Source organism: Carcharodon carcharias, chromosome 34 (assembly GCF_017639515.1).
Source record: "Carcharodon carcharias isolate sCarCar2 chromosome 34, sCarCar2.pri, whole genome shotgun sequence".
Taxonomy (NCBI): domain Eukaryota; kingdom Metazoa; phylum Chordata; class Chondrichthyes; order Lamniformes; family Lamnidae; genus Carcharodon; species Carcharodon carcharias.
In genome coordinates, this window is record NC_054500.1 from 28,894,824 (window position 1) to 28,911,730 (window position 16,907).

Genomic DNA, 16,907 nt, shown 5'->3' on the forward strand with positions numbered 1-16,907 from the left:
TTGGTGATATCCAATTAAAGGGACAAGGCTGCCTTGGGCAGGAAGTACAGATGTGGACAGGAAACAAATGTATTTGGGTAAGGAAAGAGAAAACTGAAACATTCCAGAATATGGAGTGCATAACCATAAATGGCAACTGAAACTGAGTCAGTCACAGCCTCTAAAAGGGAATTACAAAGAGGAAAAATATTGAACAGTGAAATAAAAGTAAGGAAATAGGATGAAGTTAGAGATTGAAACTGGTGCAAACAGTCACAATGACCTACTGAACTCCTCAGTAATGAAACTGCAATTCTATGATTTTATAAATTATTGATTAGGATGGACCCAGATTTCATACCCATGCTGTGTCAAACTGGCTAATCTCAACTAGGGTGAACACTTTATGGTCCCTGGTCTAGGGAGGGGAAATATCAGCCAGGGTTCCAGCTCCTGATCAGAATCCATTGAGCCCTGGTGGAGTGAATATGTGGCTAAGGACATTGTGTGATGCCTCTACAGTGACACCCGCTCCCCGGGCTCACACACCAAGGATGGGCACCCGAGTCAGGCTTCCCAGTTGAACTTCCTTCGCATTCAAGAAAGCTGGGGAAAACATTGAAGGGAATTCCTTCAGCCTTCACCAGATGGGCAGCTTCAGTCTGCTCACTGCTTATTTAATTGACCTCTGGAAAGTTTTGAGTTGGGGTGAAGAGGCAAGTCCAGAATGTTCTGTGGTCATTGGAGGTCTAAATGAATTCTGTGGATAGTATGTCTGCACTGAGGGGGTTGGGTGGGGGGAGGGGTGGCGAAGTGTAGACTACAATTGGCTGAGAGGATGGGCTACAATTGATGACTGCAAGGGATTGTATTATTTTAAATTTGTCTAAACAAAAGGATATATATATTGTAGAAAGCTTATTGATGTAACAAACACTCATTATAGAAAGTAGGACTCTGAGGAAGGGACTGAACTGGCAACTTTAAACAGTCCAGTTACTGTGGAGAACAAGCCTGGGAGAGATTGCCAGGCAGCTAATGAGGCTCCTGAAGCCAAGCACAGGACCACTTGCTTCCAGGCACAATAACACTTAACAAGAACCATTTAATAAACCTATTTATCGTCATTTTAATGTTTTTAATGTTTGGCCAGTCAGAACGTTAATCTTGTCCCGGGATACTTAATTGTCACCTACACAGGGGCACAATGGGAACCATTGTTTGAGTTCACAGCTGATGAGATGGGAATTGTGATGCTGTTGTACAGATTTGAAACTACTTTGCAAGTAGCCAGACACAAAAGATTGTGAGCAACAGATTGAAATGGTTTTATGCGCCACTAAAAACAGTAACAGGCATCATAAATAACTGGAAATTATATTTCTTTATGGCCCCGCACTCCCTACATCTCTCTAACCTCCTCCAGCCTTGCAAAGTCCTATCCCCAGACCTTTGCATTCCTCCGACTTTTGCCTCTTGTGCATATGCCCCACTTTGTTCACCCCTGCATTAACATTTGTGCCTTCAGCTATAGGATCTAAGCTCTGAAATTCACCTTTGTAAACCTCTCCACCTCTTATTCCTCTTTTAAGGCTCTGCTTAAAAGTCAACTCTTTGACCAACATTTCGTCACAATTCCTCAATAACTCCTTCTTTGGCTCAGTGTTGACTTTTCCCTGATTATGTTTCTGTGAAGTGCCTTGGAATGTTTTTCTACATTAAAGGTGCTACATCAATGAACATTATATTTAATTAAGAATTTCTTCTCTTTGTTTAATTCTGAGTCTGGATGGGCCTATGTTTAAAGAAAGCTTCAGCAAACTCTCTTGTGTCTCCTACCTGTTGGTTAAAAGACCAATGTTTCTAATTAAGGGCCCAATTGTAGATACCCAATGTAGAACATAGTTGCCCGGTCTAGCGTGTGGTGTGGATCATTGCCACCCAGTTCCATAATCTTCCTTGAATTAACTGATCCTAATAGTGCTCGTATTGGTGTCAGAACCCATTGGTGAAAGGAGAAATGAGCTATGATTTCTACAGACGAGCAGCAAAACAAAACAGACTCCCAGAAAAAGCAATTCATTGGTTTATTTTAATCTGGAGAAAAACTGGAGAGAAAGGTGCACAAGATTAGGAGGGGCCTAGATTGAGTAGACGGGGATGCCCAGTTTCCCCTAGTGGAGAGGTGGGTTACCAGGAGGCACAGATTTAAGTTGAATGGTAGAAAAATTAGAGGGGGCATGAGGCAAATCTTCTTCACCCAGAGGGTGGTGGGTATTTGGAATTGTCTGTCTGGTTTGGTGGTGAAGGCAGAAACCCTCAACTCATTTAAAGGGCACCTGGATCTGCATCTAAAGTGCTGTAACCTGCAAAGCTATGGACCGGGTGCTGGAAGGTGGGATTGGAATGGGCAGCTAGTTTTTTTATCCTTTCTTTTTTGGCCAGTGCAGACATGATGGGCTGAATGGCCTCTTTCTGTGCTGTGGCTTTTCCTTGGTTCTATGGGTACATGCCCTACCGGTGATCCGGAAGGCTATAATAGTGCTCCAAGGGACTAAGTGGGGATGTAATGTCTGGATGAAAGTGACCCATGGACTCCACAATGACTCCCTAGCTAGTGATTGGAAGGTAACCATTGCAGGCTTACGTTGATTCATGTTTCTGTTCAATATTCCCGCAAAAACGAGCATGAGTGCTTCATGGATGGAGCAGGCAATGTTGTGTTTGTTCTGGCAATCAGGCAACTCAGGAGGAAGAGAAGAAGAGCCTGTCACCACCAGGCTGGGCAAAGGGAAGAGCCTCACCCTGATGAACAAGGGCCTGCAGGGCACCCTCTAGACCCAGAAGCTGAGTCTGAGCTATTGAGCGGAAGCGTCTAGCAAGACCCTCAGGTGCACAGAAGACACCTCTCGTACCTCCAGATGAGCAAGATACAGTGCTGTAGATGTTTTCATGTGTCTAGGGATGTGGTGTCTCATATCTGCCACATTCTCTGGGGGAAACTGATGCTGCAGGGACTGGGAGACCACCCATTGCCAGTGGCTCCAAAAGTGACCACCACTCTGAACATCTTCGGGAGCGGCTCATTCCAGGGTTTCACCAGGGATCTCTGCGATTTTTCTCAAGCATTTGTTCACAAATGCATTCGAGAGGTACGGATGCCCTGTTTAGAAGTCAGGTAGGCTGCCAGAGCCGTGGGCTTTGCAGTGACCTCCAGATTCCGACAGGTGCAGGGTGCCATTGACTGCACTTATGTGGCTTTAAGAGTTCCCTGGCAATAGCCAGTGCAATTCGTCAACAGGAAGGGGTTCCGCTCTCTCAATGTGCAGCTGGTCTGCAACCACCAGAAGCAGATACTGCAGGTTATGTATGAGATGCCCTGGATGCTCCCACGACTTGTCATTCACAGGTGCCACCGAACTTCCTGGCTCCTCAGTGCATCCAGGGTGGCTTCTCAGTGACAAAGGCTACCCACAAAAGACAAGGTTGATGCCTATTCGGTGGCCAGAAGGTGTCTCAGAGGGGGGGCTACAATGCTGCTCATGCTGCAACACACTCCTTGATTGAGCAGACCATTGGCATCATGCAGATGCATTTTCGATGTCTGGACAGGTCAGGCGGCACAGTTCAGTCCTCTTCCCAGAGGGTCTCATGCATCATCGTTGTGCTCTGTACAGCCTGGCTCTTCAAAGGGGGGATGTCTTGCCAGAACGAGAGATGAAGGAGCTTCATGTTTCCTCTGATGGTGAGGATGTTGGGCGGGCTGAGCTCATTGAGGGCAAGGAAACTGAGGCTCCAGAGGAAGAGACCATGGCACGGGCCAGATGCAGCAAGCGCGCATGTGATATGCTTAGAGGCACCAGGTTCCAGGAGGATGATGAGAATAGCTTGTACAAGTCTCTTTGACCAGTGCCCTCCCTCCATGCTGGGCCCACCTTACCACCTTGGTTACAATCCTACTCATCTCAACACAGCACATCTACCTCTGAATGAGTAGTTACACTGTCACGTCATTGTCCTCATCCTTGGAAGGTATGGCAACCTTGGGAGCATGTTGTCTTTCTGTAATGGAATAATAACTGCAACATAGTGTTTTGTGTGCAGAGTTTAGATGGTGCAGCCTCTTCAAGCATCTCAGCAATATTCCACTGTCTTCAAGAGGCAGGAGCAGCACCTTGATCCTCAGTGCTCTCAGGAGCAGCACCTTGATCCTCAGTGCTCTCAGGAGCAGCACTGAGATCCTCAGTGCTCTCAGGAGCAGCACCTTGATCCTCAGTGCTCTCAGGAGCAGCACTGAGATCCTCAGTGCTCTCAGGAGCAGCACTGAGATCCTCAGTGCTCTCAGGAGCAGCACTGCGATCCTCAGTGCTCTCAGGAGCAGCACTGCGATCCTCAGTGCTCTCAGGAGCAGCACTGCGATCCTCAGTGCTCTCAGGAGCAGCACTGCGATCCTTGGTGCTCTCATGGCAAGGAGAACAATCATCACTCAGTGGTTTTCACTTTCATGTGTGAGTTTGATTCTGAATCCGCACAGGCAAGTGTTCATGCAAGACAAGTGTTCAGGCTTCATCATCACACTGAGTCCCCAGCATTAGATATTTCTTCAGCGTGCAGTCATCTGTAATTCTCTGTAATGAGTGTGAGGCTGCGCATTCAGTGGACTGTGAAACCTTCAAGAGCATCATAGTCTGAGATTTGTCAAGCACTCATGACCATGCCTCCATTTGGAGTCTCCCAGTTTTCTGTGCTGCCTAGCCATGGAATTTGTGGGCTCAAAAGGAAATGTTGACACTCCATCTAGCCCTTAAGGACCCTAATTATTGATAATAAAGAGCACATATTAGATGTCTCTGAGTCTCACCCTGATCCCATTCAAGATCTCCACATTTTCATTCCAACAGGCTGATAAATGCACATGGAACCCAGGCACAATGACACGATGGCAACTTGCACATTAGCACATCGATCGGCCATCTCAGAGCTGGCAATGTTAATGTGACGAGACACTAGCCAGACCTTCTGGCCCAACACTGCATCCTCCCATGTCCAAGTCAGGCATCTGGGGCCTCTGCACACAACTCCTAGGTTGCACCATTTTATCCATCTATCTGGAATCACAAGGCACAACATCCGTCATTGAGGCTCATAGCTCTCAATCATAGAGATTGAAAGGTGGGTACGAATTTTGGGGTAACGTTAAGAGTAGACACAGATATGTGATAATGCTGCAGGCAGATAGGAGTGCACGAGAGCTCCAAGTTTGGGTTCATATGCAAAGCTCACTCAAGACTGACGGAAAGTACATGGAGCCAATGAAGGATGCGCCATGCACGTCACCATTCAATCCTGTAAGATCCACATTGAGCACTCTACAATACAGAAGCATCAGGGACTGAAGCAGCCTCTAGGTTCTAAACCCATGAGGCAACATTATATGAACCTCTGAAGCAGGTCTCAGATATGCCTTGGCCAACCACAACTTTCTTAGAGGCAGACACCTCACTCATGTTGATACTGCATAGAGAACCGTCAAGCATTGTAATGAGATGGTTCTAGACAACAAAGAGCGGAGATAGACAATGCGACATCGGGGGGATGGTGGAGGGCATCTGTGACACTTGACTGACTACGGCGTGTATCATCAGATAAAAGAGGCATACACAACATGAGAAGTGGGATGAGTCAAAATCTATTTACAATTGTGTAAATTCTATACAGATTGTGGACAATCTGTGCTATCTTTGTACTCTGAGGATTTCTTAATCTTTCTGACCTCACTGCAAGCCCAGGTGCTTCCCCAACATCCACAGAGAGGTGGAGGCAGCCTGCTGACTGCTACGCTCTGTTGTCTATGGTGACCTTGGTGAGTGTCCTCTGGAGGGCCCCAGCTTGCTTTGAGTCTCCTGCTGCTTTCGGCCTGTGGAGCTGCAGATGGTGGGGTCACAGGCAGAGGGGATTGTGATCAGCTGGACACTCTCAAAGTCGCCTGGTAGATGGCCTCGGGGTGTCCAGCTAACAGTCCTCCTCCCTTTGGGTGCTCGAGTGCCTCTGCCTGACTCCTTGAGGAGAAGGGGTGCCTGGAGAGAGGTCGAGTTGCCCCATCCACTCTCGTTTAGCCTGTGATGGATCCCATCTATTGTCTCGAGTGATGGAGTGCAGGTCCTGGTGCATATCAGGCACTATCACCTGGACAAAGTCTCCATGCTGGTTGCCATCCTATCAGTGTTGACCTTGGTGCGCTGGCATGTTGTGGTGCGCTGGCATGTTGCGGTACGCTGGCATGTTGTGGTGCGCTGGCATGTTGCGGTGCGCTGGCATGTTGCGGTGCGCTGGCATGTTGGCGCAATGACATCAGACTGAATGCGGATGGACTCCTCCATCGTCCGTTGCAATCTGGTGATGGGCATCTGACAACACTGCCTGATGATCCCGTGTCTGTTTATGCAGCTCCAATATCTGTGTTAGGGCCGAGCCCAGAGGTTCGGCATGTGACTCGCACTCTGCAGGAGCCTGGCCTCCAGCAGTCTGAGTGCTGGTGATATTGGATGTTTCTGCCTCCACCTGCTGCGGACCCGAATCTGTGCTGTGTTCACCAGGTTGTGACCCCAACCCTGCACTACAACCAGGTTCCACCAAGGTGCATGTCTCTGCACTGGTGGAGGATGTGGGTGACTGTTGTGGTGGGTCTTCAACCATTGTTTCCTCAGGACCCTCATCCGAGGTGGTCTTGGGGCTAGGGCTGATGGTTTGGCTGCCAGTGGGCCTCTTGACTTTGCTGGTGGTGCCTGTCAAAGAGAGGAGATAATTAGTGATTGGCTGCATAGTCAACAACATTACAAAGTACTCTCAGAATCGTCAGGTGACCCGATGAGTTGTCGATGGGTCCTCACATGCTTGGGAGATGCTGGTCTCACCCTTGGCACAGGTCTGGTCTCTGTCCTTGCCAGCCAGCTCTGCTGCATGCTGGATGAGGGACCTGAGCTCAGATACCCCACCCTCTGGCCTGGGATTTCTCCCTTTTGTTGTGGGCGATCTTCTCCTGTATAAAGACAATTGGACAGACAGTGAGCAGGCCGGATGCCAAGACAGATGATAAGGATGCCTGCCTTCTTTGGCTGCTGAGTGGACCTATCTAAAGGCTGAGGACACAAGCTGCACAGCATGTGAGAAGAGGTGTGTGTGAATTAGAGGTGATGTCCCTTGTGCTGGTAGTATGTGAGATCCCTGTAGACTGTAGCCCTGCGAATGCCTAATAGACTTATGAGAATGTGAGTTGAAAGTGAGAAGAAGGTTGATTTATGCTGGTGGAGTGGATGAGATCATTGATCCTCTTCCTGCACTAGGTGGTGGTCCTCTTCTGAGGACTGTTGGTGCTGACCGCTCTGGCGATCTGCTCCCGAGCTGGGCTGGTGAGGTTGGTGGACCTCCTCTGCCATCACAGGGTTAAAATATCTCCCGGCATGCCTCCACAGCATCCAGAAGTGCCCCCAGCGCATTGTCACTGAACTTGACTGTGGTAGGCTTCTTACCTTCCAGGGCCATGAGGCCCAGGCTGCAGAGAGAGAATGATGGTGAACAGTGCCGTTTAAATGTGACGCCCAGAAAAATGATCCAATAGGGTCACGGTGGGGTGGATGAACCCCAGGCTGCCCCACCATGAGATATGACATGCTGCATGTGCATGCATATATAACGAACTGAAAAGTGGACGATCTGGCGCGGAAACCTGCTATATCGACCAGAGGGAAATGCGTTTTTCCTGACTGACACTGCATTTAGTCTCCAGAACGGAAAATTCCACCCTTAGATTTCCAGAATCCATTTGATAAGGTGCCACATCAAAGTTTATTATGGAAAATAAAAGCTCATGGTGTAGGGAGTAACATATTGGCATGGATGGAAGACTGACTAGCTAACAGGAAATCGAGAGTAGGCATAAATGGGTCATTTTCTGGTTGGCAAGATGTAATGAGTGGTGTGCTATGGGGCTCAGTGCTGGGGCCTCAACTTTTCATGATTTTTGTAAATGACTTGGATGAAGGGACTGAAGGTATGGTTGCTAAATTTGCTGATGACACAAAGATAGGAAAGTAAATTGTGAAGAAGACATAAGTTGGCTACAATGGGATATAGATATGTTAAGTGAGTGGGCAAAGATCTGGCAAATGGAGAATAATGTGGAAAAATGTTAAATTGTCCAGTTTGGCAGGTAGAATATAAAAGAAGCACATTATCTTAATGGTGAGAGATAGCGGAGCTCTGAAATACAGAGGGATCTGGGTGTCCTAGTGTATAAATCGCAAAAGGTTAGTATGAAGGCACAGCAAGTAATTAAGAAAGCTGATAGAATGTTATTGTTTATTGTGAGAGGAATTGAATACAAAAGTAAGGAGGTTATGCTTCAGTTATACAGGGCACTGGTGAGATGACACCCGGAGTACTGGTCTCCTTATTTAAGGAAGGATGTAAATGCATTGGAAGCAGTTCAGAAAAGGTTTACTGGACTAATACCTGGAATGGGTGGGTTGTCTTATGAGGAAAGGTTGGACAGGTTAGGCTTGTACCCACTGGAGTTTAGAAGAGTGAGAGGTGACTTGACTGAAACCTTTAAGATCCTGAAGGGTCTTGACAGGGTGAATGTAGAAAGATTATTTCTTCTTGCGGGAGAATCTAGAACTAGGGGGTCACTGTTCACATATGAAAAAATATGAACATTCGAAATAGGAGCAAAAGTAGCCTATTCAGCCCTCGAGCCTGCTCCACCATTCAGTGAGATCATGGCTGATCTGTTGTGTTTCAAATTCCACATTCCCATCTACCCCCAATAACCTTTCATTCCCCTGTCTAACAGGAATCTATGCACCTTTGCCTTAAAAATATTCAATGACTCCGCCTCCACCACCTTCTGAGGCAGAATGTTCCAAAGTTGCTTAACCCTCAGAGAAAAAAATTTAAAAATAAGGTGTCATCCATTTAAAACAGATGAAGAGAAATTTTTTCTCTCAGACGGTCTTGAGTCTTTCAAACTCTCTTCCTCAAAAGGCGGTGGAAAAAAAGTCTCAGAATATTTTTAAGGTAGAGGTAGATAGATTCTTGATGAGCAAGGGGGTGAAAGGATGTCAGGGGTAGGTGGGAGTGTGGAGTTGAGGTCAAGATCTTATTGAATGGTGGAGCGGGCTCGAGGGACCGAGTGGCCTACTCCTGCTCCCAATTCTTATGTTTATAGGATGGTGTAGAACTTCTCAAGGGCAATTAGGAATGGGAAATAAATGCTGGCCAAGCCAATGACGCCCACATCCCATAAATGATAAAAGAACTTCAAAAGGACATAGACAGGTTGGTGGAATGGGTGGAGAGGTGGCAGGTGAAGTTCAATGCAGAGAAATGTGAAGTGATTCATTTTGGTAGAAAGAACACGGAGAGACAATATAAAATAAAGGGTACAATTCTAAAGGGGGTGGAGGTGCTGAGAGACCTGGGTGTATACGTGCACAAGTCTTTGAAGGTGGTAGGACAGGTTGAGAGTGTGGTTAATACAGCAAACAGTATCCTGGCTTTATGAATATGGGCGTAGAGTACAAGAGCAAGGAGGTTATATTGAACTTGTATAAGTCACTAGTTCGGCCTCAGCTACAGTATTGCATCCAGTTCTGGACACCGCACTTTAGGAAGGATGTGAAGGCATTAGAGACGATGCAAAAAAGATTCACGGGAATGATTCCATGGATGAGGAACTTCATGTATGAATATAGATTGGAGAAGTTAAAACTTTTCCTTAGAGAAAAGAAAGCTGAGAAGAGATTTGACAGAGGTATTCAAAATCATGAGGGGCCTGGAAGAGTAGATAGGGAGAAACAGTACATTGAAATTTTATTTTTGTTCAGTTTGACAACTTTCCCAATTCTTAACAGAAAAAGTATAATCAGTCCAGCCTTTTTTAAACGGATAAATCCCACCTCTTCATCATATCCCTCAACCTTTTCCTTCCCCCAGATAAAAAACACAAGCAGCTTTTCAGTGCTCAGTTTCCTTTGAACTCCCTCACATCCCTGCTTACACCAAAGTCTTTTGATCTTTAAATAGTGCCGTCTGGCATTTCAACCCTTGAAAACTGACGTTGTGAGAGTAATTGTTTCAGAAATTGGACACCCACTCCTGCTGTTCCACAGAACTCACCCCCAAAAATGAGTCACTCTCCCATTGGATGTGATCCGTAGCTCTAATCCTCCATGGGACGATGATCCATGACGCCAATCCCCAATTGGACCGTGATCCTTGGTGCCAATTCCTCATTTGACAGTGATCTGTAGCTCCAATTCCCCATTGGGTGGCGTATCTGCAGCTCCGCTCCTCCATTGGATGATAATTTCTAGCTCCACTACCCCATTGGACAGTAGTCTTTCACTCCAATTCTCCATTGGACAGTGACCTATACCTCCACTTACCCATTAGAAGGTGATCACCAGATCCACGGCCCCATAGGATGATGATCTGTAGCTCCAATTTCCCATTGGATGATAATCTCCAGCTTCAATTTCCCATTGGATGCTGAATCTGCAGTTCTGCTCCTCTATTGGATGATAATCTCTAGCTCCAGTCCCCATTGGACGGTGTCTTTTTTAGCTCCAATTCTTCATTGGGTGGTGAACTTTGGCTCCAGTCCCCATTGGATGGTGAATCCATAGCTCCCCTCTTCCACTGGATGGTAATCTCTAGCTCTACTCCCCCATTGGACTGTGATCTGTAACTCCAATCCTTCATGAGACAGTGATCTCTAACTGCAAATACTGTGGTGATTCCAGCAGGCCGACTGATTCCCTCAATTGTTAATCTCCGAGTCCATCATCCTCCTGAAGTTTCTATAAAGGTTCATGAAGTCACACAGATAGATGGAGAAACACACACCAATTCTGCTCACCAGCCAACCTCTCAGAGGGCACTGCAAGACCGGATGCTACAAGAACGACTGGGATCTCTCCCAGCCACTCCCCGATTGGATGCAGAATCTGTGTTTGGATATTGCTTCACTGAAATCACAAATGGCCAGGTAGGAGACCACTTTACAACTGGTACACAATGTGGCATCAGAATGGACTAGTTTACTGTGTATCCAAGAGTTAAAATCTGTGGGTTGAAATCCTAAACTGTTCTTTGAATGTAATCTAAGCTGATCCCACACATCAGTACATTGTCAGATTGCCATTCCTTGAACGAGACCCTTGGTTGTTCCACTCATTTAGTGGATGCAAAAGATCTCATGGTTGTACTGAAAGATGAGCAGGGAGATCGCCCTGTGGCCTAGTTAACATTCCTTCATCAATCAATATCACCCATAACAGATAAACTGGACTTTACTCTGATTACTGTTTATGGGATCTTGCTGTGTGCAAAATATAATAACAGTCACTGCAATTCAATCTAATTAATGGGAGGTGAAGCGCTTGGAAATATGATAAGACCTTCAGTTATACTCCTCAGGCTTGACAAAGCAGACAATGTGTAACAGACAAGGACAATCTTGGTGGAGAGTACTGATGCAAGGTATATTTTACAATGGATATTGGATCAAATACCAGGGCTATAAAGAAAGAAAGATTTGCATTTATATAGCATCTTTCACAACCACCAGAAATCCCAAAATGCTTTATAGCCAGTCATTGTTAGCTGTCCTCAATTTGAGGATGATGTCAACCCAGGGTCATGAGTTGCTGTCATGGATCTTAAAGTGACTGAACAGGCCAATTGTCAACCCACAGATCTATGGACACAAGGGGCTAGATGTCCCATGAGGTAGTTTTTTTTATTCATTCATGGGATGTGGGCGTTGCTGGCCATGCCAGCATTTATTGCCCATCCCTAACTGCCCTTGAGAAGGTGGTGGTGAGCTGCCTTCTTGAATCGCTGCAGTCCATATGATGGGATCTGGCGTGCAGGATTTGGTTCCTTTTCTTCTCTGCCACCGCTCTACCTCATCATTAAGACTTTGGGACTTGAAGTTTGATGCAACTTGGTGGACAAGTTGTTGCTAAGTTCAACGATTTGTACCAAGCTCCTCCCAGTCAGTCATGTCAATCCTGTCACGCTTCAAGGAGAGCTTCAGAGTGTCTTTGAACTGTTTTCATTGTCCCCCCCGGAGCGTTGGCCATATAAGAATTGAGAAAACAGGACCTATATCAGTGCAAGACCCACCACCCCACCACCTGTCACTGGGTTAATACCCACTTATGGGCCTCAACTGGTGGTGGAGTGGGAAGGCTGCCCATGGACCACCCTGCCCCAGGCTTAACTGGGGAGGAGGCAGGAAGGTGGTGGGGTCCCCACCCGCCACCCTCCTACCTGATTAAGTGTCCCCCTGCCATCAAACCTGCTTCAAAGAAGAGCATTAAATTACACCCACAGACCCATTTCCAACTCTCTTGTACCCTACGGTTGACCTCGTTCCCAATACTGTTGGAATCAGACCTGTGATAGTGAATTACCACCCATTGATTGGCAACAGTTAATCTTTCTTTTAAATGAGATGTTAAACCGAGACCCTGTTGTCTCGTCAATGTTAAAGGTTCCATGGCCACCACTCAAACTGAAGCAGGGAGAAGTGCTGGTGCCAACATTCCTCCCTTAACCACCACCAAGCACAAATTTGCTCTTTGTTCTTCTCATTCCTGGTATGAGATCTTGCTGCATATAATGCCGCCATAATTGCTTAGTTAGCAACAGCCACTGCCCTTCAAATTAATGAAATGTCAGAGAAGTGGGCTGAAGCTTTCTGAGACAGTGAAGAGCTAAGTAAGTTCTTCTGATGAAAGGTCATTGCCCTGAAATGTTAACTCTCTCTGCTGCCAGACCTGCTGAGTACTTTCAGCATTTCCTATTTTTATTTCTTTCTTGAAGTTCTGACTTGTCCACAGGTCATTCTATTCTCTTTTGCCAGTGTTCTTTGCCGCTAACGGGACTGCGGACATTTGAGCGTTGCTGCCGAGGAGGAGGTGTGGGCTGGGGAGTGACTGAATGTGTCGAGTGCCCTGTGACTCCAGGTAAGATTCATTTTCATAACCTTTATGCACATGGCCTCAAAACTATTCAGAAATCACAAAGCGGCAGCCATTATGGATCAGTTAACGAGTTGATCGCCTGGTGTGCTAATCAATTAAACCATCCCAACCTCAATCCCAAGCCTATAGTCAGCTCACAGTAAGAGCTGGGAGCCTATGACTGGCATCAACATCATTGAACCAGGGAACAATATAACCTCAGCTGAGTTCTCACTTCCCATCACTATCCAGTCACTCTTAGAGGAGTATCAGCGTGAGTGAGCATGGGGATGGGTCTGGGTGTGTGTGTGTGTGTAGAGTCTCTGTTAATTCAGGGTAAGGGTCACTCACTGTGTAACCATATAGAGTCGCTGTGTATTCAGAGTGTTAGAGTAAGTGAGCTGTAGATTTGTGATGGTTTTTTTATTAGGTACAGACTAACAGGGTAGTAAAGTTTGCTCACAGGTGTTGAACAAAAGAGTTTTGCACAAACACTGAAATCTGAGCACAGGCTTGGAACAGGACAGAGAAATTAGCAGTTTCTGTAGTTGGTGGTGGCGGGGAGGGGGGGTAGTTGAGATTTTGAGAAACGGTGGATTTAATGACTTAGTTTTCAGGATGAAGGACTACATATTACCCCAATAGTTTAACTGTTCAGATAAAAGTTTTTTTTCATCAAGATCCAACAAGATGGATCTCCACATTGTTGTTGTGCAGTAGGGGTGCCTCTTTCTGAGTGGATTTAATTCCTTAAATTTCAGGGCTCAGCACTGTGAGTAGGTAAGTGGAAAGAGGATTACAAGACACAGGGAGGGACTGTTCACCTCCCTGATCGTGGAGTCTTTTAATCAGATTCCAACACGAGGCAGAATTTTCACTGAATTGGCCCACAGGTGGTGTTTCAGTTAGAAAGCCATGGGGCTCCCACTGTTTGAGATTCCGCCACACACTTTGCAGTGTTAACTGCACAGAGAATTGCTGATGTTACTGATTGGATCTCATCTGGAGTCCCAGCCAGATTGAGGGGGAGGATGAAGGTGGAGTGAGGTGGGAGGGTTGGGGTGAAGGGGTGGTGTCGGTGAGCTGGTCAGTGATGGTCACAGCAGCAGGTAAGCTTGCACTGGTTTTAATACACAGCAGTTGGTAAAGGCTGAGCTGCTTAAATCCCAGAGGGAAAATTGAACAACTGTCATAACCTATATTTTCAATTGGTATGTTTGAAATGCAGCTCTGAATTTAGAAGTAAGACCACCAAGCCTCCAAAGGCTTTTTATATAAATCTAAATTAAACATTTACTAATTTAACAACAGATTAAATACATACACATGTCTACAAATTACTACCATAACAACTTTTAAACAAATCCACAAATTAATCACAACAGTAACCCATAGACTTTAAACAGACCCCAGGCAAAGCACATTTGACCTTACGAATTCAAAATGAGGTTCCTTGCAATTTGGTTCCCTTGTAGACACAGTTGTAGGCTTATAGGCTGGTTAGATCTTAAATGCCTCTGACTTACACATACAAACTCCTTTCTGTTTATACCTAGCTTTTCCTTTAAATGTAAATTTTCCATTGTATTACTAGATTTTTAATTTTGCCTCTCCTAACAATAAACCCTTTCATTCCACCGATTTTATTGGTAATATAAACACATTACTTGACATCTGTCAGCTAGGTGCAAGATTTTACTCCCATTCTTGAATGCTTTATTCAACAAATGCAAATGTGCACTTTACCTTCTCTTCCTTACATTTGTCTAATTAACATCTCGAACAACTATACATCAAAGCACCCAGACTAGCTGGCTTTAATCCAATTAAGCCACACACACATAGGCACCCTACTACAATTCCAATTTAAAAATAATTTCCATTAACATTATAGATGTTAATATCTCTTCATGACACTGTGGTCCATTTGGGGATGTGGGAATGTCGACCAGGTGAGGTGGGTGGGGATGGTGATTGACCAGGGTAGATCTACCATGGACATGGGGAATTAACTGGAGGGTAGTCGATCGAGGAGTGGAGTTGATTAGGGGGTGGGGAGAAGAGTTCATTCAGAGGTAGGAGAGCTGCCAATTCCAAGGAGCAGGTTGAGGGGGCATGAATATGTGGGAGAAGTGTTGGAGAACTGAGAGTGGGAAGGGTCAGAGGTCTCATTTTGGGGCTTTTTGGTCTTTCTGGTGGGATCAGAAGCCTTGGTGGGGTTGTGGTTGTGTGGATTGGGGCGGGGGAGGAGGGGGGGTTTGCAATCGTGGAGGCTGCTCATGCAAGCCCCTGGATCTAGCAGGTAGAGGTGAAGATACTCACCTCCTGAATCTACCGTGTTCACCTTAACCAAACTGTCAAGTCCTGTGACACTGGGGAAATCCGGCCAGACATGCTTAATGTTTCAAAGCTCAGTGACAATGAAGCTGGCAGCCTCAATAGCATAAAGTTCAAACCCAGCTCCATGGATTGGGTTTGTCTCCTGCCCACTACCCAGCCTCAGTTAAAGGCAGAAATGGATTGATCGGAGAAAGGCTTGTGTGGGGAAACAGGTTTTTCAGACTTTAATTGCCCACATAACCCAAAGCCACCTATGAGAGCTACTTGTATTGTTAATTAATATCAGTGTGTATCCTAGATATCCATTCAGATAACTGCATTCCTGAATCATGTAAACCTGACTGATCTTAACTGCAACCTGTGTTCTGTACTGGATTTACTGATCTCACTGAGTGCTATAGGTTTCAATGCTGAGTGAGAGAGGGGTTTCAGAGAGAGGGTGGGAGGAATCAGCCACCATTCTGGAGTTGCTGCAATTAATTCTGGAAACTGCACCTCTAGAAGTGTATATTACAATTATACAGGGCTTTAGTGGCCACACCTAGAATACTGTGTACAGTTTTGGTCTCCTTACTGAATAAAGGACGTAGTTTCCTTCGAGGGAATGCAATGAAAGTTCACTGGTCTGGTCTCTGCAATGAGGGGATTGTCCCACGAGGAGAGATTGAGTAGACTAGGCCCATGGAGTTCAGAAGAATGAGAGATGATATCATTGAAACATATACAATTCTAAAGGGGTTTGATAGGGTTGATGCTGTGAGGGTGTTTCACCTGGTTGGAGAGCTTAGAAGACAGGGTCACAGTCCCAGAATAGCCAGTCTGCCATGTAGGACTGAAATGAGGAGAAACTTCTTCACTCAGAGGGCAGTGAAACTTTGGAATTCTCTACCTCAGTATTGAGTTGAGATTGATAGATTTTTGGATACTAAGGGAATCAATGGATATTGGGTGGGGCAGAAAATCAGCCATGCCCATATTTAATGGGGCAGCAGACTCATGGGGAGGGGGCAATGACCTCTTCCAGCTCCTATTTCTTGTGTTTTCAGGTCCTGTGATTTCAGGAAGCACTTTTGCACACAGATGATAGTGGAAATCTGGAACTCTCTGTTTGTCAAGGTTGTAGAAACCCGGAGTCAATGGAGCTTTGAACATTGAGCTGAATAGGTTTTTGTGGGGTGAGGATATTAAAGGTTATGGAACCAGGATTGGAAAATGGATTTAAGATGCAAATCAGCCATGATCTAATTGAATGATGGGATAGGTTTGAGTGACTGAATGGCCTCCTCCTGTTCCTATGTGCCTGCTGATAATGGATGGTATTTAGACGTTAAGTTAAACTCAGGATAAGTGCAGTGGTGATGCTCCCCCAGTTACATGTCTTGTAATGATTTCTGTCTGAGCTCGGGTATGAAGAATTGTCGTGGATCATGCCCCAGAAAGCTGTCCAGAGCTGATACTCCCTCAGCCTAAGTTCCAGCACAGGGTGTGACTGACTGTGTTGCTGATTATTAATGGAGGGTTTGGGTAGTTCTGGGTAAATGGAGCCTGGCCACTATC

General features: G+C 45.9%; 1 protein-coding gene across 5 annotated transcripts in view; it reads left to right on the forward strand.

Moving 5' to 3' along the window:
• LOC121272639 (latent-transforming growth factor beta-binding protein 1-like) overlaps positions 1-16,907 on the forward strand; it is a 754,836-nt gene that overhangs the window by 251,172 nt on the left and 486,757 nt on the right. For all 5 annotated transcript variants that reach the window (XM_041179326.1, XM_041179327.1, XM_041179328.1 and 2 more), the window contains 2 exons: positions 10,782-11,026; positions 12,911-13,013. In XM_041179326.1, coding sequence (XP_041035260.1) covers positions 10,782-11,026; positions 12,911-13,013 — 348 coding nt within the window. The remainder of the gene's footprint in view (positions 1-10,781; positions 11,027-12,910; positions 13,014-16,907) is intronic.